At 36.0% G+C, this 25269-nt stretch overlaps 1 protein-coding gene, 1 long non-coding RNA gene, 1 other non-coding gene and 1 pseudogene across 3 annotated transcripts; 2 read left to right on the forward strand and 2 right to left on the reverse strand.

Annotated features, from left to right (window-relative positions):
• Positions 1-113: 113 nt before the first annotated feature.
• On the reverse strand, positions 114-3239 carry LOC108487763 (probable disease resistance protein At4g27220). Its single transcript, XM_017792123.2, is given in 2 exon segments — positions 114-3020; positions 3195-3239. Coding segments are annotated over 2 exon segments (2952 nt in total).
• A 1569-nt stretch (positions 3240-4808) lies between these two features.
• LOC108487764 (probable disease resistance protein At4g27220) lies at positions 4809-10364 on the reverse strand (annotated as a pseudogene).
• Positions 10365-12335: 1971 nt separating this feature from the next.
• Positions 12336-13542, forward strand: LOC128281668 (uncharacterized). The gene is made up of 2 exons (XR_008271923.1): positions 12336-12431; positions 13284-13542. It is a non-coding gene; the product is annotated as an uncharacterized LOC128281668 (long non-coding RNA).
• Positions 13543-24571: 11029 nt separating this feature from the next.
• Positions 24572-24678, forward strand: LOC128283077 (small nucleolar RNA R71). The gene has a single exon (XR_008273419.1). It is a non-coding gene; the product is annotated as a small nucleolar RNA R71 (small nucleolar RNA).
• The last annotated feature ends 591 nt before the right edge of the window (positions 24679-25269 follow it).

Below are 25269 nucleotides of genomic sequence, written 5' to 3' on the forward strand. Positions count from 1 at the left end.
AGACAAGTATTAGTATAATAAACACTTAAAAGAAAGAGAGAAAAAGATCTGCAAATGTATGATAAAAGATTCGCTTACACTGTTATGGTTTTAAACGGACTTCATCATACATCTTAAAACCATTCCCTATCATCCCAAAACCTGAGCAAGGGTCGAACAACGTTCTTAATATTGAAATTAGGGTGCCCCCACTCCACTGCTTCCCACCAATCTATTGGATATACTTGGATTCTCTGGAGAGAATTAGAAGGAGATAGTTTTCCTTCATCATCAATCTCAAGCTGTGGAAGATATAGAGGAATCCGCTTTAGCTTTGGACAATAACTTATTCTAATGAATTGGAGAGAATCACAATCCATCACTCCATTTTCACTACAAATGCGGTGCAATTGTACTAGATTACTCAATTCTAACCTCCTCAGTTTGGGGAAAGGGAATTTGATGGTATCATTATTGGAACCTAATCTTTTTTGCTCGGATTCTGTTATTATTTCTTCCAATTCTCTACAATTCATAACACTGATCTCTTCCAGGTTGCTTAGAACCCAATCAGCTGAAAACAATTTCTTAATTTTGTTACAATCATTTAGAGTGATCTCTTTGAGGGAGGAAAATAAGCCGACTGATGATTCTCCAGCTCCAGCTCCAACTTCAACTATGACTTTCAAATTATCTAAGCCACTTAGATACAGAGACTCGAGTGTTTGAAGCTGATCACACTGGGATGAAATTACAGATTCCAACTTCCTACAAGCACGAAGTTCACATACTTTCAAGTCAGTTGCATTCCTCAATCCAATATCGTTTATACTTCTCACACCCCAACATCTCAATAGACTTAATTGCTCGATACCGTATGGAAGTATAATTTCACCTCCAACATCAAATGTAACATCTTCAAATCTAACCAAATTACTAGAAGTCGTGGGATGAAGGTCGGTCATATGATAACATACCAAAATGGAGAATTTATAAAGCGTTTTTCTCTTACTTGCAAACGTGTTCAAGTCACCCACGTTATGGAACCGGCCCTCAAAAACCTCCAACTTATTCAATTCCCTCAACTCTTCTTCGCTTTCCAATTTAAAATGAATTGCCAAATACTGAAGCCGGTATAGTTTTGAGAGTGTTCCAGTAGGAATCTCTATTAGACGAGAGGTACGTTGAAGATTGAGATATCTAAGATTTACCAAAATTTCCAAACCTTGAGGGATTTCCTCGATTCCACTGCGTCCAAGATCCAATTTCTTCAAAGCTTGAAGTTTCGATAGACAAGGCAAACTCTTTAAACACCAACATCCTCTAAGCAACAGTACTGTGAGTTTCTCCAAAAAGGAAATAGAATTAGGCAAACTCTCTAAACGAGTATAAGAAAGATCAAGAATCTTAAGGTTAGGAAAGTGCTCAAAGAAAGATTCTGGAATTTCTTTCAATGCATTCCACGAGAGCAACAACGTTGTGAGTTTTGGAAATTTCGGACTATTCATCATTTGAGGAATTGTTGAGATGCGATTGTGCATCAAAGAAACCTTCTCCAAATCTTCACCCCAGTCTTCCTCGTTTGGTAGCTCTTCCAACTGCATTCCAGCTTTTACCAGAAATCTTTTCCTTGTGATATGCAATGCCATATCTCTAACAAGATCATGCATTTTTATACATGGCCTATCCTGAACCCTTTCTAGCAAACAATTTTCTTCAAGCTTTTGCAAAATGGAATGACTGCTACCCTCCATTGCTTTTATACTTCCCATTTCATCTATAAGCCCTTCTTCCATCCAATTTTCAGTTATCTCATCTTTATAGATTCCATGATCTTCAGGATATAATGCACAATACAAAAGGCAATCTTGGTCTACTCGTTGTAGACGATCATAGCTGAATTTTAAACATCCATACACCTTATCTTCCATATCGTGGATGTTTCTGATGTAGCCTCGTAGTTCATCTATAGCATTTTCCCACATACGAGGATCGGATTTTCCCCTCGTACAACCAGCCAGTGTGACAACTGCTAGAGGAAGTCCATCACATTCCCTCACAGCAAGTTTCATTAATGATTCTAAAGTTGGATTGGGCAACATGTCTTGTCCAACTTTGCTTAAGAATAAGTTCATGGCTTCCTCCATAGAAAAACAAGGAACTTTAACTTTCTTAAATCCCATTGATTCAACAACCCGTTCTGAACGTGTGGTCAACACTAATTTGCATCTATTATATGTTGTAGGCTCAAGGATTCCAACATCCTCAAGGGAAAAGCTTCTCCATACATCATCCAATATTAGCACATGCCTCATTTGTCCTCTCAACATTTCTGACAACTTCCCTGCACGGACGATTGTATCTTCATCATCTGACAAGTTTCTCTCCAATTGAGAAGCGATGTTATTTTGCAGCCTTCGAATATTGAAGTCTTGAGATACAGTTACCCAAATCAATTTTCTAAATTTACTCTCTTTCAACAACCTATTATGGACATCCTTCATAATGGTTGTTTTCCCGATTCCGCCCATCCCCCACACACCAATCAATCCAACTGCATCTCCCATCTAGTACTGATAAATTTCTTCTCTAACATTGATCGCACCTACTACTTCCGGTGTAGGTAGATTAACCGCTATGGTAGAAGGATCATTAACAACCAAGCCCCCGGAGAAATTTCCTTCAGCATGCACTTCCTTCATTGCCTGAGTCGCCTCATCAACAAGCTTCCCCAAGCATGAGCGGAAGAGATATTTTCCTTTACTGATTTTATCTTCAACATGTTGAGCATGACCAAGCTTTTGCTCTACTTTCTCAAACCATCTTTCAACTTCCTGCTTTGGCATTTTCCCAAACTGATGCTCGTCTTTCAACTGCTGTTGAAAATCTGCCTCCTTGGCACGCAAATCCGCTTGTGCTTGATTGAAATCGTCAACGTATTCCGTGAATTTCCTTTGGAATTTTAGATATTTGCTAGCATTACGACCGATGAACTTAATAACATCAAGGATTGGCCCAATGAGTTCAGCCGTTAAAAAGGTCTAGCTTTCCTGCATCAAATTTAGCATGTAAATGATTAAGTTTAAGAATATTAGAATATCAAAACTACAATTACAATAATACAAATAGAGCCACTTGAGCTTGTTTCAGTGGTTGAATCCTCTAACCATATGCAGAATTTATAACTTCAAACAAAATTCACTAAAATTACAGACATGATTGGAGGATACACCACCAGATCTAGTCTTCAAATAATACATCTTTCCTTACAGACACAATAATGCAGTTCATTTTGACATATATGCAAATGAGATCCACATAAAGGGACTAAACAAAATGATATGTATGCAACATACGTAAGATATCACATAAGAGTTGGGTGTATATGTGTGTTAGCACAACTTGTTTTTCAAAATTTGGTGAATTTTGAGATAATAAAAGAATAAAAGGCAACACAAGTAGCAGAGTATAAGATGCACGCTATGGCCAATTTATTGAAGCTTACTTGAATCTAGCTTGGAATAAAGAATGCTAGTGCCAAACTCTTTTCTCCACTTCAAAAGATCCAACTAAAGAAGGAATTACTAGCGTTTGCTTAAGAATAGCTGAAATCAATGACTCCAAGAATAATCTTCAGTATTGTTCTTTAACTTTTTTTTTTTCTTAGACAGTAGTAGTCGAATAGTGGGGCGATGGGTCAAATCGTATGCAAAATAATGTGTTAGCTGGCTGATCAACCATGGATCCAAATCTCAAGGCAATAAAAGTGTTGGATTTATTAAAAAAATACTACAGTTTACCATATAAATTAATAGCAAAGGCAAACGTGCCTACTGCATGCCAAAAAAAAAAAAAAATTCATGTGCGCAACTCATTTTCTATTGTTTGTGACCAAGAAAACCCCAAATCAAAAGTACGACCAATACAATTTCGACCTCTCTAAATTAGGCTTTCATTCAAATTTGGAAGCATGACTCCATATAGGAATAAGGTTTGTGTTCAAGTTGGAAATATTTTTTAATTATAAACCTGTAGCAATGGTGCGTAACTGTGTCTGTGTATATAGCTATATTTCATTTAAATTTATAATATGTAGGTAAGTGGGTTATTTACCAGTTGAACTCAGGTTTCTTTACACCATTTTCATGCATTGTTCACAAGAGGGAAATAATAAAAAAAATTTTACGGCATGTAGGAGACGATAAAACTAAGCAAAACCCAGCAAATAGTCTCTTAATTTGAGCTAAAATGTGTTTTATATTTGATGCACATTTGTGGTATATAATTTGGTTGAAATCAGAGTATTCACTGTAAGTAGCAATGATTAATTTCTTTTGCCATGGGTGAAGAAATAAACGGTAATGCATTAATTTCATTTTTTAATTTACTAAAGTACATAAAATAGTTACCAATGAGGTGTTAACATTGTTAATAAAGACTAAGTCTAATCATCTACAATTGCAATGTGTGGATCTACCTTTTACACTGTTCATAAGCCTTGTTTAGATTTTATTCAATTCTTCATTCATTGTGAATTGTAATTAATAATATATATAGATGTAATTGTACTTTTTTTGTACTTTTAAAACTAAAAAAAAAATGGTATAAATCTACTTGTAAATATTACAGCAGAAAAAGTAAATATTTATTCAAGAATCTTGAATTGCAGCTAATTTTAAAAATTAAAACCTCTAGAATTGCAAAGAAAACAACACCAAAACCTTCGTCTTCTTCTTCAATTGTTTCTACCAAAACAAAGACCAAGAAAAAGATCTGCAAATGTATGATAAAAGATTCGCTTACACTGTTATGGTTTTAAACAGACTTCATCAAGCATCTTCATCTGAGGTGCTCCAAAACTCGAGCAAAGGTCGAACAACGTTCTTAATATTGAAATTAGGGTGCTCCCACTCCACTGCTTCCCACCAATCTCCCGAATGCATTTGGATTATCTGGAGAGAATTAGAAGGAGATAGTTCTCCATCATCATTCTCAAGCTGTGGAAGATATGGAGGAATCCGCTTTAGCTTTGGACAATCACTTATTGTAATGTGTTGGAGAGAATCACAAACCATTACTCCATTTTCACTACAAATGCGCTGCAATTGTACTAGACTAGTCAATACTAAAAACCTCAGCTTGGGGAAAGGGAATTTGATGGTATCATTATTGGAACCCAATCTTGTTTTCTCGGATTCTGTTATTATTTCTTCCAATTCACTACAACCCACAACATCCATCTCTTCCAGGTTGCTTAGAACCCAATCAGCTGAAAACAATTTCTTAATTTTATCACAACGCGATAGACTGATCCTTCTAAGGGAGGAAAATATGCCGACTGATGGTTCTCCAGCTCCAACTTCAACCACGACTTTCAAATTCTCTAACTCACTTAGCTTCAGAGACTCGAGTTTTTGAAGCTGATCACACTTGGATGAAATTACACATTCCAATTCACTACAAGCACAAAGTTCACATTCTTTCAAATCAGTTGCATCCCTCAATCCAACATCGTTTATACTTCTCACACCCTTGCATCCCAGTAGACTTAATTCGTCGACACCGTATGGAAGTATAATTTCATCTCCAACATCAATTTTAATCCCTTCAAATTTAACAAAATTACTAGAACCCGGGGGATCAAAATAGGTGATTTCAGAACATACCCAAATGTAGTATTTCTAAAGCGTTTTTTTCTTACTTGCAAACTTGGTCAAGTCACCCACGTTATGGAAGGAGCCATAAAAAACCTCCAACTTATTCAATTCCCTCAACTCTTCTGCGCTTCTCAATTTTGAATGAATTGACAAATACTGAAGCTGGCATAGTTTTGAGAGTGATCCAGCAGGAATCACTGTTAGATGAGAGGTACGTTTAAGATTGAGATATCTAAGATTTACCAACAGTTCCAAAACTTGAGGGATTTTCTCGATTCCACTGTCTCCAAGATCCAATTTCTTCAAAGCTAGAAGTTTCGATAGACAAGGCAAACTCTTTAAACACCAACATCCTCTAAGCAACAATACCGTGAGTTTCTCCAAACTAGAAATAGAATTAGGCAAACTCTCTAAAAGAGTATTAGAAAGATCAAGAATCTTAAGGTTAGGAAAGTGCTCAAAGAAAGATTCTGGTATTTCTTTCAGTGGATTCCATGAGAGCAACAATGTTATGAGTTCTGGAAATTTCAGGCATTTCATGGTTTGAGGAATTGTTGAGATGTAGTTTCCCATTAAAGAAACCTTCTCCAAATCTTCACCCCATTCTTCCATGTTTGGCACCTCTTCCAACCGCATACATGATTTTATAGAAATCTTTTCCTTGTGATATACAATGCCATATCTCTAACAAGATCATTCATTTTTATACATGGCTTATATTCAACCCTTTCTAGCAAACAATTTTCTTCAAGCTTTTGCAAAATGGAATGACCGCTACCCTCCATTGCTTTTCTACTTCCCATTCCATCTATAAGCCCTTCTTCCATCCATTTTTCAATTATCAAATCTTTATCGATTTCATCATCTTCAAGATATAATGCACAATACAAAAGGCAATCTTAGTCTATTCGTTGTAGACGATCATAGCTGAATTTTAAACATCCATACACCTTATCTTCCATATTGTGGATGTTTCTGATGTAGCCTCGTAATTCATCTATAGCATTTTCCCACATACGAGGATCGGATTTTCCCCTCATACAACCAGCCAGTGTGACAATTGCTAGAGGAAGTCCATCACATTCCCTCACAGCAAGTTTCATTAATGATTGTTGGTTTAGTAAAGACTTAAATGAAATATAGAACTAAAGATGAAATGGAGGGATAATTTTATTGACTAACAAAGCAGCCCTTATATTCAAGTCCCAAGTAACAACCTCAACAAGAAATAAATTCAAATTGCTACAACAAGTTAACAACTCCTCCTCCTACTAACAAGCTAACAAATCCCTCTAAGACTTAGTCTTGTTATTTTAAAAATAGCTGCAGCCTTGAGATACTAACATTCTCCTCCTAACTCAAGTGCTGCAAATACCAAATTTATTCTTAAGAAACTCAAAACGACTAACATGAAAAATGTAGTAAAATATCTGTCATCTGATCTCTGAAAACCAGTTTCTTAAATATTCGCCTTCTATGAATTCCTTCTCGACTAGTGCAGCTTCAAGAGTTGCCTCTAATTGTTTCTTAGCATGCAATGCCATCTAAATCAAAATTCCATAATTCAAAATCATCACAAGTTGCTCTAGAAAAGTCATGAGAGTGGCCAGAGTGCTTTCCCTTCTTCCAAGATCTTGTGTTGTCACTATACTTGCGATTAATACGATTTATAATTTGATTAACCAATCTTCTCACAGCTAATAACTCCTTTTTCAATTTTGTATTTTGCATTGAAAGCTTAATCACCTTACCAACTAAATTCTTAAAGTCAACAACATCTACAGATGTTAATTCTTTCGCATATGAAGCTTCTTCAGTCGGCTTTTGATTTTGAAAACATAACCCACTATTCTCTTCTAAAAGTTGCACATTACTCTTGATCTTCTGAGATAGATCCTTTTTCCGTGGCTCCTCAGCATGTTCTTCAGATATTTTATGTGCAAAAAAAGATAGTTTATCAGCGAGAGATGTCACCTGCTGCTCCAAGAGAGTTACCTTTGCATGCAACTCCTCATTCTCAAAACACTTGATTTGCAGTTGTTCTTGCACAATAGGATTATCTTCCTGACACTTGGATGCCACTTGCTCCTCCTTAAATGGATTCAATGAAAACCTCTTCTTCTTTATCTTGATCCTAAACAATTCATTGCCACTAGAGTCAAGGATCAGACACATTCCCTATTCGAACATCACCTTGAATCTCTTCTCTACCAATTGCCCCACACTCAACAAGTTTTGATCAATGTCAGGTACGAACAAAACATCTGAAATCAATTTAGTTCCAGCACAGCTCTCTATTGTTATTGTGCCTCTTCCCTTCACTTCTAGGTATTGTCCGCTTCCTATCCTTACTTTCGATTTCAATGACCTGTCAAAGTCTTTAAACAACTTCTCATCATAAGTCATGTGATTGGTACAACCACTATAAACTAACCAACTATCACATAAAATGCTTGATGAGAAGCAAGAGACGACAAACAAATGATCCTCTTCTTCTTCAACTACAACATCTACTTCACCCTGCTGCTGATTTCTCGATTCCTCGCAAAACCTCTCAATGTGCCCCATCAAGTTACACCTTCTGCATTTCACATCTGGCCTTCTCCAACACCTAAAATGGGAATGATTCTGTTTTTCACAGTACTTACATAAAGAATACTTATTATAATTTTCAGTACTATTACCTTTTGCAATAGTTTTTGAACCACTATTGCAATCACTCTTCTTCCCATTCTACTTTCGTTCCTCTCTTTTTTCGCCTTGCTGCATCTTAGCCTTCAATGCTCCTTCTATACTTCTTTCTATGCTCCCTTCTGCCTCATTAGCCTCCTCTGCTCTTGTGTTTGTAAAGTACTGATCAACTCCACTACTCTCAATTAAGTCAAGTCCTTAGTGTTTTCAAAAGAGGTAATAGGTGCTTCATATTTCTCAGGCACAGAGACAAGTATCTTCTGCACCAGTCTAGAATTAGAGAGATCAGCCCCAAGAACTCTTACCTTATTGGCAATATCTATCAACTTGTCTGAATATTCTTTGGTTAACTCAGACTCCTTCATTTGTAGCCTCTCGAATTCTCTGATCAAGTTCAACACCTTCATGCTCTTGATCCTCTCATCTCTTTGATACTCAGCTTTGAGGTAGTCCCATATTTCCTTCACTGATCCAAAAGCCATAATTCTATTGAATATGGCTGGCGAAACCGAATCATAAAAAAAAGACCTTGCCTTAGCCTTCCTGGTGGTTCTCTCCTTGTGCATTTTGATCTGATTCATAGTTGGATTATTAGGAAGTGGAGTCACCTCATAGTCTTCCTCGATAGCTTTCCAATAATCACAACCCTCCATGTATGCTTGCATTCTCACGGCCCATGCTTGATAATTCTCTCCATCAAACACAGGTAGGGCTAAGATGGACAGGTTACTCGATCCCGATTCCATTTTCCTCAAAAACCTCACAAGTGTGTCTCTCAATTTTTCTTTTAGAACTCTCACAAAACTTTTCACAATGCCCTCAAGAAAAATGGCTCTCGATACCACTGTTGGTTTAGTAAAGACTTAAATGAAATATAGAACTAAAGATGGAATGAAGGGATAATTTCATTGACTAACAAAGCAACCCTTATATACAAGTCCCAAGTAACAACCTAAACAAGAAATAAATTCAAATTGCTACTAACAAGCTAACAATTCCTCCTCCTACTAACAAGCTAACAAATCCCTTTAAGACTTAGTCTTATTATTTTAAAAATAGCTGCACTCTTGAGATACTAACAATGATTCTAAAGTTGGATTGGGTAACATGTCTTGTCCAACTTTGCTTAAGAATGAGTTCATGGCTTCCTCCATAGAAAAACAAGGAACTTTAACTTTCTTAAATCCCATTGATTCAACAACCCTTTCTGAATGTGTGGTCAACACTAATTTGCATCTATTATATGTTGTAGGCTCAAGGATTCCAATATCCTTAAGGGAAAAGCTTCTCCATACATCATCCAATATTAGCACATACCTCATTTGTCCTCTCAACATTTTTGACAACTTCCCTGTAAAGACGATTGTATCTTCATTATCTGACAAATTTCTCTCCAATTAAGAAGCAATGTTCTTTTGCAGCCTTGGAATGTCGAAGTCTTGGGATATAGTTACCCAAATCAATTTTCTAAATTTACTCTCTTTCAACAACCTATTATAGACATCCTTCATAATGGTTGTTTTCCCGATTCCGCCCATCTCCCACACACCAATCAATCCAACTGCATCTCCCATCAAGTACTGATAAATTTCTTCTCTAACATGGTCGCACCTACTACTTCTGGTGTAGGTAGATTAACCGCTATGGTAGAAGGATCATTAACAACCAAGCCCCAGAGAAATTTCCTTCAGCATGCACTTCCTTCATTGCTTGAGTTGCCTCATCAACAAGCTGCCTCAAACATGAGTGGAAGCTATATTTTCCTTTACTGATTTTATCTTTAACATGTAGAGCCTGACCAAGTTTTTTCTCTACTTTCTCAAACCATCTTTTAACTTCCTGCTTTTGCATTTTCCCAAAGTGATGCTCGTTTTCCAACTGCTGTTGAAAATCTGCCTCCTTGGCACGTAAATCGGCTTGTGCTTGATTGAAATCATCAACGTATTCCGTGAATTTCTTTTGGTATTTTAGATATTTGCTAGCATTATGACCGAAGTACTTAATAACATCAAGGATTGGCCCAATGACTTCAACCATTAAAAAGGTCTAGCTTTCCTGCATCAAATTTAGCATATTAATGATTAAGTTTAAGAATATTAGAAAATCAAAATTGCAATTACAATAATACAAATAGAGCCACTTGAGCTTGTTTAAGTGGTTGAATCCTCTAACCATATGCAGAACTTATAACTTCAAACAAAATTCATTAAAATTACAGACATGATGAGAGGATACACCATAGATCTGGTTGTTGACACCATAGGTCCGAACTCCAAACCACCAGATCTAGTCTTCAAATAATACATCTTTCCTTACAGATACAATAATATAGTTCATTTTTACATAAATGCATATGAGATCCATAAAAAGGGACTAAACAAAATGATATATATGCAACGTACGTAAGATCACTTAGGACTTGGGTGTATATATGTGTTAGCACAGCTTGTTTTTCACATGTTGGTGAATTTAGAGATAATACTAGAATAAAAGGCAACACAAGTTGCAGAGTGTAAGATGCATGTTATGGCTATAACGCCCCAATTTTCGGGAATTCTGTGAATGTTGGCATAGGTTTAATTATGGTAGTGGGCCTCTAGAAGGCCCAAGCTTAAGATAGAACTCGGCAATTTTAGTTAATTTTTGTTCCATAAGAAAAAAAGGGGGTGAAATTATGAAATAGATCCTATGTGAAAATGTTTTAAAATGCTATAGGCTAAATTGAAGTGGCCAAATAAATAGGAGTGCAAAATAGGAGGATTTGCATGACAAACCTCCCATTTTACATGAAGTGGCCAGCTATCATGTTGTTGTAGACAATATGAGCACTTGATATCCATAATTCATGGTACAAATTGATAATGGGTTAGGTAAATGTTCCATGATAATGGATTAGGTAAATATTCCATGATAATGGGTTAGGTAAATGTTCCATGATAATGGTTTAGGTAAATGTTCCATGATAGGCATTTCATGTCTTTTGTATTAAAGAATTAAATGAATGAAATATGAAATTTTATTAAAAGAAAAAGGGGTGAAAAGAACAAAATTTTGTCCATCTTTGTTCACATAGCCGAAAGTTAGAGAAGAGAAAAGAGAGGAGAAAGCTCTTGAATGTTTGGTCACTTGGGGAAGAAAATTGAAGGTAAGTTCATAGTAGTTTGCTTCTATCTTGATGTTCATAAGTTCTTCTTAATTCTACCTTAACTCTTGAAGCATAATTTGGTTTTTGGTTGTGTTGTGAGCATTTGGTCATGAATTAAAATGAAGGAAATGGTTGTTGTTTCATGTTCTTTTGATGAAAAATGGAAGATAGGTGAAGTTGAGCCAAACAAATGAGCATGCATGTGCCTTAGATGCTAAGGGAAAAAATCGGCTAACATGTTGTGCTTTAAAATGATGAAATGGAGAATATACTTAAGTAAACTCATAGATATGTGATGATTGATTGGTGATATACATGTTTAAATAACATGCATACAAGTTATGTGTGAAAGAGTGATTTGGTAATAAATCTGCTTGAGACAGCAGCAGTAACGTGACTTTGGAAAATCACCATAAATTGTGAGAGATGAGTTAGAAGGTGAATAAATTATGTAATTAAAGCTTAATGAGTCTAGTTTCAAATGAAATAAATGAGAACATATTTTGAATTCTGTACAATGAGAAATTTGATTCGTAATGAAGAGTGGTCAGATTAGTCAAACAGTGAAACATGGGAAACTTTAAGAAAAATCTGGTATTGATTGGCCAAACCAAAAATTCTTAAAATTTTAATGGATAGAAGATATATGGGTCTATTTTTAGGGAAAATTAACAGCACTTGATTTGGAGTTTCGTAGCTCCAGTTATAAATGATTTAGTGACTGTTTCTCAGGAAGACAGCTTGCAGTGAAATTATGATTATGTGGTAAACATTGACAAAAATTTGTTAATAAGTTGCTTATTGATTTCTTATAAGCTTACTATGATCTGTAGGTGTGGTTGGCCGAATATTGTAAGGGGTTAATACATAGTTCGTATTTGAATAGTTAGACTAACGTGTTAGTAATCCAATTGTAGGCAGTTCGTGTGTGGATCTCGTCAGCATATCGTCGCAAACAGGTGTGTAACTAACACCCTATTATAGACTAGATTGGCACAAGCCGAAAAGTTGAAATGCCGAAAAGCCGGTATTTTGAGATCTTGCGAGTGTGTGAATGCTCATGAAATTAATAGTTTGATGTATATGGTAAATTAAAGTGATAAGACTGCAAAGTGCGTGATTTTGTGCATTTCGATATTTTTGGGCTTAATGGGCCAAAAACGGGATACTGGGCCAATAGGCCCAAATTGGTAAGAAAACGCGGTAAGTGTTTTTGATCGTACGTAAATGGCTATGTTATGTATGAAAACCTTAAGAATAGTTAAATTACTTGAATGCCCCTATGTATGCAAAATTACCATTATATCCCTAAGGTTACTTTTGATTGAAAAGCATGACGATCTGATTCTGTATGATGTATGCCATGATTTATATCTGTTGCATGGGGACTTGGGTTATACTATGGAGGAAGCGTCCTGGTGGCTATGCCACAATTATCTGATCTGGTGGCTCTGTCACATATATCTGTTCTGGTGGCTCTGCCACAATATCGGTATCTGGTAACTTCGTCACAATATCTGGCAGCCTCGCTGCGATTTTTGTGGTGTGTAGCGGTTGGGTGGGTCGAGTAGTCTCCCCACATGGTGTAAGACTGGTACGGTGGTGTTATGGATGAATCTGGGTTGGGTTTCTGCATAAACATGTAATATCTGTTCTGTTCTGTTATGGGCCTGTGGGCTTTATTCTGAATTCTGTTCTGGGCTAAGGCCAACTTATTTTATTTCTGTGGTTTGAGCTGATATAGGCTATGGTTGGGTTAATTTACACACTGAGTTTCCCCAATCTCACCCCTTTTATTTTCATCCACGCAGGTAATCCCCAACCATAGTGGGCTTGGAGCTATGAGGGAATTCGGAGTGGCCACCCGTTCTGAAAGTTTGATTTTCTTCTGGTGAACTGGACAACCTTTTATTTACGTTTGAAGTTTTGGGTTTTTAAATGTAATAAGGCCGCTTAATTATTTTTGATGGTTTTAATATGTATTACTAAGATAGGTATTACTTATTTTAACTGTTGAAATTGGATAGCTTTAGGGAGCGTTTTCAAAAACAACAATTGATTTCAAAATAACACGACAACAAGCAAAGCTTCCTCAATGAAGGTATTTTCTAAAATTAATCACTTTTCCTAAAAATGACTTAATCAAATTGGTTTCCTAGAATTATCCATGACGTTAAGGTGTGGCAATGGCGGTATGCATGTCTAGGATTGGATCCGAAGGAGCTTGGTATAGCGGTCCGATGGACTCACCACCTCTTTTCGGTTTCCTACCGGTGCATGCTTCCATTCACTTTAACCTATAATGAAATTATCTTTTAAAACACTAAGTAAGTTTTTCTGGATCAACAATATAAAATGTTTTGAACGCTTCGATGTGGCATGTCAGATCCGGTCATAACGTCTGGGCCAGGTTTGGGGTGCTACAATGGCCAATTTATTGAAGCTTGCTTGATTCTAGCTTGGAATAAAGAATGGTAGTGGCAAACTCTTTTCTCCACTTCAAAAGATCCAACTAAAGAAGGAATTAATAGCGTTTGCTTAAGAATAGGTAAAATCAATGACTCCAAGAACAATCTTCAGTATTGTTCTTGTTTTTTTTTCTTAGACAATAGTAGTCGAATAGTGGGGGCGATGGGTCAAATTTAGGCAAAATAATGCGTTTTAGCTGGCTGATCAACCATGGATCCAAATCTCAAGGCAATGAAGTGTTGGATTTATTAAACAAATACTAAAGTTTACCATATAAATTAATAGCAAAGGTAAGCGTGCCTATTGTATACCCAACAAAAGTCCTTTATGTGAGCAACTTATTTTCGATTGTTTGTGACCAAGAAAACCCCAAATCAATAGTACGACCAATATAATTTCAACCTCTCTAAATTAAGCTTTCATTCAAATTTGGAAGCATGACTCCATATAGGAATAAGGTTTGTGTTCAAGTTGGAAATATTTTTTAATTATAAACCTTTAGCTATGGTGTGTAACTATGTATATAGCTATATTTCATTTCAATTTATAATATGCAGGTAAGTGGGTTATTTACCGGTTGAACTCAGGTTTCTTTGCACCATTTTCATACATTGTTCACAACAGGGAAATACTATACAAAATTTTACGGCTTGTAGAAGACGATGAAACTAAGTAAAACCCAGCAAATAGTCTCTTAATTTTAGCTAAAATGTGTTTTATATTTGATGCATATTTGTGGTATATAATTTCATGCATTTTTGGTTGAAATTAGAGTATCCAATGCTGGTAGTAATGGCTATTCTCTCTTGCCACAAGTCTTCTTTAAAGAGGTAAACAGTTGGCCATGAAATGAATTTCTTTCATTTATGACATTTTTTAATTCACTAAAGTGTATAAAATAGTTACCATTTTTTAATTCACTAAAATGTAAAAAGTAGTTGCCAATGAGGTGTTTGCATTGCGGATAAAGACTAAGTCTCACCATATGCAATTGCAATGTGTGGATACCTTCCACACTATAATTATTAAGTAATTTTGTTAAAGTGATTACTAGGAATAAAATTTCTTGTTATTGGATCCACAATCAATGTTGATAATGTAAAGTGGGTAATTCCACATTGATGGTTTAAATTTAGCCTTGCTTCTTATCCTCGTTAGGTAATTGGGGTTAAAGGCTCAACACACACATGCTACCTCCCGATTTGTATGCGTGTTTCTTTTTGAATAAAATTTATATTCATTTTATTAGAAATATTTTATTTTGTTTTTAGAATATTTTTTCAGTTGTAGAAAATCTGTTGGCTGTTGCAAAATATGTTGGGTTGAGAAAAATCCTCTGCTATTTTTAGAAACTGGCATTTCTATTTTACCATTTTTTCCCTATTCAAAAAAGAAGTATAAATAGCAGGTCATTTCTTATTTTTCACAACAATAAGCAAACAACAATCTCTTCTCTGCCTTTCTTAGCTCGCCTGTTTTCTATTCAGAAAATTTTTTCGGTCTGATTTTCGACCAAGTTTTTAACTTTAGTTTTCAGTGTACTTTTCTGAATACTGTTAAAAAAAGCAATACCATTTGTGTTTCACCTTCTTTGTTCAGGTGTACTATAACACCCAAAACTTGGCCTAGAAGTTATGACTAAATCTGGAGAAGTTACATCAACACATAGAAAACTGATGTCAATAGGTATCCAAAAAATGTTCAAAGATTACTCGATTAATAGCGAAAAATCTTTTCGGAGTCTTATTCTGAAAACTGAAATCCATTTTGGTCGACTTAACGATTTTGTAGCTTCGTGTTAGAAATTGTCAATTATTGACGAAATTAGCAAAACCAAAACAAGTTCAAAAATAGTTTATAATTCCAAAAGATCAAACATATTTACATTAGTGCAAAAATAATCTGAGCTCTCGGACGTCGTTCAATCCTAAGTCAGATGTTTACCTGAACAGATAAAGATAAGACAAAGTTGAGATACCAAGCATCACGTATAACCAAACTCAAATACAAATAGACAGATCGTAACATATAAATCATAATAATGCATAGAACTTAATAACAATTTAGTAACCAGTACAAAACAATTCTAGAGTATCATAGAGATCTCAACAATGGTAGCACAACAAAACAGAACAAGACAAAACCAAACAAAGCAAAACAAAACAAATCAAACCAGAGCAGAACCGAACAAAATAGTACAAAACATAACAAAAAATGTATGTCGATGTCAATGCAATATTTTTCAAAACCAATCAGAGTGTAGATTTATCAGAAATCATCCTACCTAACTCTACTACACACCAAAATAAAGTTTCCCAGAACTTGTCCAATCAAGTCACACTAATAGATAACTGTGGATAGTGCCACTTGAATTTGCAGTGAAACTACTGATACATGATATTCGCGACATGTTTTAAATATTTATAATTAATCGTTCTTAAAACTACTTATTATCACTATAAAGGCAAGTGTACCTATCGAATAGTAGTATAGCTTTAGCAAGACCGGATTGTCAAACCCAAAGGAACTAAAACTACTAGTAATTACCTTCTTTTTATTATCTAACCTAAAAATTTAGGTATTTATTTATCTAAACTTAATTAACTAAACTAAGGGTGTACAGAGAGAAAATTGGGGAAAATACTTTTAGCAAAAACTAATTGATTAAGATAATACCCAGGGAGAAATCCCCTAGACTTCACTTGTTATTTGACTCTGAATCAGACGATTTATTCATTTGACTTGATCCGTAGAAATCCCTAAGTTATATTATTATCTCCGTCGAGACTAACAACGTCTAACCCTAGGTTGATTAATTGAAATCTCTTTCTAATTAACTCCTTAGTGTTGCATTAACTCAATTTATGGATTCCCTTATTAGGTTTCACCCTAATCTGAAAAAATCTTGTCACCCTATGTCTAGGCGTGCAATCAACTCCGCTTAATTATGACAAAGTTACTCTTAAACAGGGACTTTTGCTCCCTGAATAAGCGCATAAACTTGAGACAATATACTGAAATATTGAAGCAAGAATTAAGAACATATAATTAAGAACAAGTCAAATATTTATCATACAATTCAGAAAATAATAACAAGATTCGTCTTGGGTTTCATTCCCCTTAGGTATTTAGGGGGTTTAGCTCATAATTGTAAAAGAAAACATCTCAGAAGAATAATGAATACAAAACATAAAGAAAACCCAAAAACTCCTGAGGGAAATTGAAGGGAGATCTTTCGTCTTGAAGGTGAATCCTGCTTCTGAGATGGATCAGCTTTCTTCGAGTAATTCCTCGCTTCCTACTCTGTGTCCCCTTTAATCCTCCTCTAGGGTGTTTATATAGGCTTTAGAATGTCTCCAAGCCCTCAAAAGTTCCCTTTTCCAAATAGACCTAAACTTGAGCTCGACAGGGACACGCCCGTGTGACACGCCCTTTTGCGATATCTTTAAGCTGTAGTCAAGGTTGTTAAATAGGCACGGGCGTGTGGTCTACCAATGTGAGTCGTGCTTTGATTCTGCCAGATTGACACGGTCGTGTGGTCTACCCGTGTGAGGAAGTCCAGGCCGTGCTGATTTCCTATGTTGGCCCATTTTCTCCGGTTTCGGCCCGTTTCTCACTCTTTTTACTCTCCTAAGCTCACCTAAGTATAAAACATGAAATTAAAGGGTTAGAAGCATCGAATTCACCAATTCTAAGGATAAATCACCTAAAAACGTGCTAAGTATGGGATAGAAATATGTATAAATTACGGTTTATCAAATACCCCATATTTAAGCGTTTGCTTGTCCTCAAGCAAAACCCTCAACTCACAATTAAAATAAATTCTTCACAACTTATAATTCCTATCAATACTATCTCAAAATAACCTATCAGTAATCATACATTGAAAATTCGACTAGAAGAGCATCAAAGTTTCAAACATTCCAAGTTGAGCATTTTTGCACGAAAACATAGGTGTCTCCCTTTATTTAAGTAATTACCTTTAATTCAAAATACCACAGAGTTTAACATTCTCACTAAAGATTCACTCAAATCACTCGAGATGTTTAAGGACAAGAAATTTAGCACTCAACAGTCAATATGAGAAGCTATTACCATAGGCTTGCATGAAAATCAAATCTTCACCACTATATATTGAGATGATACATCAATCAAAAGGTCTTTAAAGGGTTGTAACGTGGCTTCGGTTAGGGGGTGTGGTCACAAGCTAAAAGAAAAGGTTAGAATCGAGATTGAATTGAAAAATTACCTAACTAAAAAAATATTTAATCATCAATTGAGTACAAGTGAGCTTCTTCTTAGAATATGGAATTAAACACAATTATTACTAATATATAAGTATGTATGTATATATATATATATTTAGAACAAGTCAAATAACATCGACTAACTATCAAGATAAATCAAAGCTAAGTAATTTATTCAAATCAAATCTCGACAAAAATAGGGATAAAATTAATTGAAGGGATTTCAATAATAATGAGTTATGGGTTAATAAATGAATGGCTTATTAGGCTCAAGGGGGTTCACTAAGGGTTAATTATGAAGGTAGGCTTTTATGGAATGAGTGGGTTAAACCTAAGTGCCTTTATCATTTCGACCTATCAAATCAACGGTGTGGTCTTGACATGCATAATTGACGCAAGTTCTAGAATAACAAATCAATATTGATGTACTCATAACAATAATAAAAGTGAGCATGAAAGAAATAATAGATGATCTTAAAGGCTCAAGATCTCACCAAAATTATGGCTTTTTGATGTTTAAACCTGTGAATTTCAACTCAAGATAATACCTAAACTTGGGAAAACAACCTAAAAAATTTAAATTCTTAGAAATCAACTTATCATGCTTGATTCTCTAATGTCTTAAAGTTTAACAATCAATGCATGGATGCCTATGTTTTAATTCAAGACATATTAATAAAAATCATAAATTAACAAAAATTCAATTCTAATAGTGATATGAGTGAGTTACTTGAGAATAAGACAAAATTTAGGGGTTTTTCTGATAATGGTATAAATGACCCCCCCACACTTAAGATGTACATTGTCCTCAATGTACAAAGATAGATAATGGCAATATAAGCATAATATCAGAAGAGAGGGAGAAAAGCGAAACTGCCTTGAATTTTCGGATGAAATCCTTGGAAGAGCAAAAATAGGAATTGTAAATAAGGCTAATGAAAGGCATGATTCTGAGAAAATAAACACCACTTTGGAAGAGAATTAGGGAACAATTCGAAAAGAACCATAAAGATAAGCAAAGTATGAAATATAAGTTTTTTTTTAATAAATGAATGGAAATAAAATTAAAATTAAAATTAAAATAATTGGACATGGGCCATACTGTCGTATCACATGCCCGTGTGGTTCAAGTTTAGCCCATGTGTATCGCGAAATTTTATTGTCTAACACGGCCTGAGGACACGCCTACGTGTCTCAGCTGTGTGGTTTGCACGGTCGTATCACTTGACCATGTGCGATGTTATTCGCTTCTCCCACGCTCGTGTATAAATGTACACGCCCGTGGTAGTTTGACAGTGTCAACCATGGGTATTAGGCACGGGCGTGTTGCACACCCGTGTTACTTTCTTAGTTTCAACCAAAGTTCTAAGACACGGGCATGTCACACGCCCGTGTTGTTTTGGCATGATTTCCCACGGCCATGTCGCACGGCCGTGGCAACTTATCGTATCCCGTGTGTGGGGAAAAATTTTTCCATGTTTTCACACGGTCGTATCGCACGGCCATGTCGCCTCCCGTGGTGTGATCACAGCCTACGGCACGCCCGTGTGCCTGGTCGTATGGATTTGGACATCCTATGTTTAAGAACTCAGTTAATGATTTAGATGTTAGAAACTAAAATCTAGAAAAATCAACACCGTTAGTGCTCGGGTTGCCTCTCAAGAAGTGCTTATTTATAGTCTAAGCTCGACTTTAGCTTGTCAGGGTATTTAGGGAAGTTCGTGGAGCCGTAGCTCCTCTCTATCTTCGTTAAAATTCTCACCGTTATAAAGTTTGAGACGATGTCCATTTACCTTGAAAGTGCCATGTGATGGGTGGCTTACCTCTACTGTTTCATATGGAAAGACAGTTTGGACTATGAAAGGACCTGACCATCATGATTTAAGCTTCCCAGGGAATAATTTAAGTCTCGAGTTATATAACAAGACAAGATCTCCGACTTTAAATTGTTTGTGTTGCCTTAAACGAGTGTCATGGCGGCGCTTTGTTGCTCCCTTGTAGAGGTGTGAATTCTCGTATGCATTGGTCCGCCACTCATCTAACTCGTTCAACTGCATCAACCTATTTTCACCTGCAAGTTTGGGATTCAAGTTTAGAAATTTTATAGCCCAGAATGCCTTGTGTTCTAGCTCAAATGGTAGATGATAACTTTTTCCATACACAAGTCTATACGGTGATGTTCCTGTGGAAGTCTTAAAAGTAGTTCTATAAGCCCATAAAGCATCATCTACTTTCATTGCCCAATCCTTCCTATTTGATTCTACCATATTTTCTAAAAATATGTTTAAGCTCTCGGTTTGCTACTTCGACTTGTCCACTAGTTTGAGGATGGTAGGGGGTAGCGGTTCTGTGGTGAACTCCGTATTTCTTAAGGGTCTTATCAAATTGCGCGTTACAAAAATGAGTACCTCTATCACTGATAATTGCTCTAGGTGTTCCAAATTGAGAAAAGAGTTTCTTAAGGAATCGTCCTACCACTCTAGCATCATTAGTGGGTAAAGCTTGGGCTTCCACCCATTTGGACATATAATCAACGGCTACTAAGATGTATTTATTCCCAAATGAGCTAGGGAATGGACCTATGAAGTTGATACCCCAAATACAAATATTTCACAAGAAAGCATATATGTTTGAGGCATTTCATCACGTTTGGAGATATTACCTGTCCTTTGGTATTTGTCACAAGAAGTAACATGCCTGTTGGCGTCTTTGAATAGCGTGGGGCAATAAAAACCTAACTCAAGTGTTTTATGTGCGGTCTTAGTTCCACTGTAATGTCCTCCGGTCGGTCCTGAGTGGCAGTGTTCTAAGATCTTCAATGCTTCTGACTCTATAACGCATCTCCTAATGACTTGATCTACACATATACGGAAAAGAAAAGGGTTTTCCCAAAAGTAATTTTTCACATCAGTAAAGAATCGCTTCTTTTGCTGATGTGTCAACTCTTTTGGGATAACCTTAGCGGTTAAAAAGTTCGTAATGTCTGCAAACCAAGGTACCTCAGAGTCAGATATAATAAAAAATTGTTCTTCAGGAAACGAATCATTAATTTCCACTTCGTCTAGCTCTTTAGTACTTGAATTTTCAAGCCTAGAAAGATGATCAACCCCGAGATTTTCTGCTCCTTTCTTATCCTTAATCTCCAGGTCAAATTCTTGTAATAACAAATTCCATCGAATGAGTCGAGGTTTTGCATCAGTCTTAGTTAAAAGGTAGCAAAGATCAGAATGGTCAGTATAAACGATAACTCTAGATAGTATTAAATATGGCCTAAATTTATCGAATGCAAAAACCACAGCTGACAATTCTTTCTCCGTGGTGGTGTAGTTCTCTTGTGCGGCTGTTAAAGTTTTGCTAGCATAATAAATAGGTTGAAAATGCTTGTCTCTTCACTATCCCAAAACTGCTCCCACTGCAAAACCACTCGCATCACACATTAGTTCAAAAGGTAAATTCCAATCAGGTGCGATTATAATTGGAGTATTAATCAATTTGTCCTTTAAAGTATTAAATGTTTCTAAACATTCCTGATCGAAATTAAAAGGCACATCTTTTTCTAGTAATTTAGTCAAAGGCTTAGCTATATTAGAAAAGTCTTTAATAAATCTTCTATAGAACCCAGCATGTCCTAAAAAGCTTCTAATAGCCTTAACTGAACTAGGGGGAGGTAGTTTTTCAATGGTTTCAATTTTTGATTTATCAACCTCAATCCCTTTACTAGAAATTTTATGTCCTATCACAATACCTTCTTGAACCATAAAGTGACATTTTTCCCAGTTCAGCACAAGGTTCATTTTCTCACATCTTATTAAAACTCGTTTTAAAATTTTAAGGAAAAGATGGAAAAAGTTACCGAATACCGAGAAATCATCCATAAATACCTCCATAATATCCTCTATGAGTTCATCAAAGATGGCCGTCATGCAGCGCTGAAAAGTGGCAGGAGCATTACACAATCCGAAAGGCATTCTACGATAAGCAAACGTACTGTATGAACATGTAAACGTTGTCTTTTCTTTATCTTCAGGAGCTATTGGGATTTGAAAATAACTAAAGAGTCCGTCTAAAAAGCAGTAGTACATGTGCCCGGATAATCTTTCCAACATTTGATCAATGAATGGAATGTGGAAGTGATCTATTCTCGTGGCATCATTCAGCTTCCTATAGTTAATGCACACTCTCCAGCCTGTGACTGTCCTTTTTGGGATTAATTCATTCTTTTCATTGGTTACAACAATCATGCCTCCTTTCTTAGGGACAACCTGCACTGGACTTACCCAAGAACTGTCAGAAATAGGATAAATAATTCCAGTATCTAGAAGTTTAATTACCTCAGCTTTAACAACTTCATTCATGTTGGGGTTCAGTTATCTTTGAGCTTGCACATATGGTTTATATTCATCTTCCATTAAAATTTTGTGGGTGCAAAAAGAAGGGCTGATTCCTTTAATGTCAGAAATTTTCCAAGCTATGGCCTTTTTATGTTCTTTTAATACTTGGAGTAATTCTTTTTTCTACTTGGGTTTCAAATTAGAAGCAATAATCACTGGTAATGTAGAATTATTTCCAAGGAATGCATATTCCAAGTGATTTGAAAATTGTTTAAGTTCCAGTTTGGGAGGTTCTTTAATAGAGGGCTTTTGCTTAAGATTATTGTTTACTTTAATCCCCTCATATTCTGCTTGTCTAGGGAAGGGTTCATTGAAGTTTAGTTCAGCTTTTATTTTACCTGTCTCGGAATCATCGTCATCTACCTCCTCTCCTTGGGCAAGGCACAGTTCCAACGTGTCCTTATGTATGATTTTCTGAAAAGAGTCTTGAGTAGCATGATCAATAGAGTCAATAAAATAACATGAGTCATCGTGTCCCTAGAATATCTCATGGCATCATAAATTTTAAAAACGATCTCTTTGTCACTTACTTTAAGTACCAATTTACCATCACCCATATCAATAACAACCCTAGCAGTGGTTAAAAATGGATGCCCTAAAATTAAAGGCATTTCAACATCTTCATCCATATCAAGCACAACGAAATCAATAGGAAATATAAATTTATCTACTTTTATAAGTACGTCCTCTATAGTACCCCTAGGATATTTAATAGATCTATCAGCTAGTGGAATACTCATCCTAGTGGGTTTAGGTTCCCCAAGACCAAGTTGTTTAAACATTTTATATGGCATCAAATTAATGCTAGCGCCTAAATCAACTAGTGCCTTATCAACATTCAAACTACCAATTAAGCAGGGAATAGTAAAACTTCCTGGATCTTTCAGTTTGGTTGGAAGTTTATTTTGGAGCATAGCCGAGCACTCCTCGTTAAGTTCCACTGTAGATAAATCTTCAAACTTCCTTTTGTTTGTTAGAAGCTCCTTTAAAAATTTTGTGTATGTAGGCATCTGCGATATAGCTTCAACAAAAGGTAAGTTAATATGCAGTTGTTTAAAAAGTTCAAGAAATTTACCAAATTGTGCATCCATGCGGTCTTTCTTCAACTTTGCTGGATATGGGATTGGTGGTTTAAATTCCTTCGGCATTGGATTATCATTGCTTTCGGGTTTTACCTCCTCTCCTTTGCTTTTGTCAGCTTCTTGTTGTGGCTTCTTTTCAGATTCAGCTAACATTTTCTCACTCTTTAGTGTAACTGCTTTCACATGTTCTTTTAGATTGGGTTCGGTGTTACTAGGTAGATTTCCTAGTGGTCTTTCTGAAATCATCTTAGCCAGCTATTTAATTTGATTCTCGAGCCCTTGAATCGATGCTTACTGAATTTTAAGTGCAGTTTTAGTGTTCTGAAAACTAGTTTCTGCTACTGAAATAAATTTTTTCATCATCTCCTCAAGGTCTGGCTTTTTATCTTGCTGGTAAGGTTGTTGTTGGAAGCCTAGAGGGGGTGGTGGTTTCTGATTCCCTTGACCTCCCCACGAGAAATTTGGGTGGTTTCTCCAACCTGCATTGTAGGTGTTACTATAAGGATTATTTTGAGGTCGAAGATTATTACCCATATAATTTAATTGCTTGTTCTCCATGCTGTGGCCATAGGGTGGATATTCTGTATTACTCGATCCACCTCCACTAGCTTCACATTGTATTACTGGGTGAACCTGTGAAGAGGCAATAAAACCATCAATTTTTCTATTAAAAAATTCTACCTGATTTGAAAGCATGGTGACTGAATCGACGTTAAAAACGTCGGCTGCTTTCGTCGGCTTTGTCCTCATAACTTGCCACTAATAATTATTCAGTAACATCTCTTCTATAAATTCATAAGCATTTTCAGGTGTCTTATTATTGATAGTTCCATCAGCGGCTGCGTCAACCATTTGTCTAGTCGAGGGATTCAGGCCATTGTGAAACGTTTGAACCTGTATCTAGAGTGGTAACCCATGGTGAGGGCACCTTCTCAAGAGGTCCTTGTATCTCTCCCATGCATCGTAGAGTGTTTCTAAATCCATCTGCACAAAAGAAGAGATATCATTTCGTAATTTAGTCATTTTAGCCGGCGGAAAATATTTTAATAAAAACATTTCAGTCATTTGTTTCCAAGTAGTGATTGACCCTTGTGGTAACGATTCAACCACTGTTTAGCTTTGTTTCTCAATGAAAAAGGGAATAACCTAAGGCGAATGACATCATCAGAAACGCCATTAATTTTAAATGTGTCACAGAATTCCAGAAAGTTTGCCAAGTGAGCGTTGGGATCCTCGTCCTGCAAACCATCAAACTGAACAAATTACTGTATCATTTGAATCGTGTCAGGTTTCAGTTCAAAATTATTTGCAACAATAGCAGGCCTAAATATACTTGACTCAGTTCCTGTTAAATTTGCCTTAGCATAGTCATACATAGTGCGTGGAGCATGATTCTAATTTACTTGTTCAGCGGCAATCGCAGGAGGTAGCGGATTTTCCTGGTTTTCAGCCATCTCCTCGATTATGGTTTGAATATCATCCTCTTGCTCTTCCTCTGTGTATCTTAAGCTTCACCTTATTTATCTTCAGTTTCTGCGAGCTGTGCGATCGATCTCACTGTCAAAAAGCAATGGTCCTGACGGGTTTCTTCTACTCATAAACTATAAG

This window comes from Gossypium arboreum, chromosome 10, assembly GCF_025698485.1.
Source record: "Gossypium arboreum isolate Shixiya-1 chromosome 10, ASM2569848v2, whole genome shotgun sequence".
NCBI lineage: Eukaryota > Viridiplantae > Streptophyta > Magnoliopsida > Malvales > Malvaceae > Gossypium > Gossypium arboreum.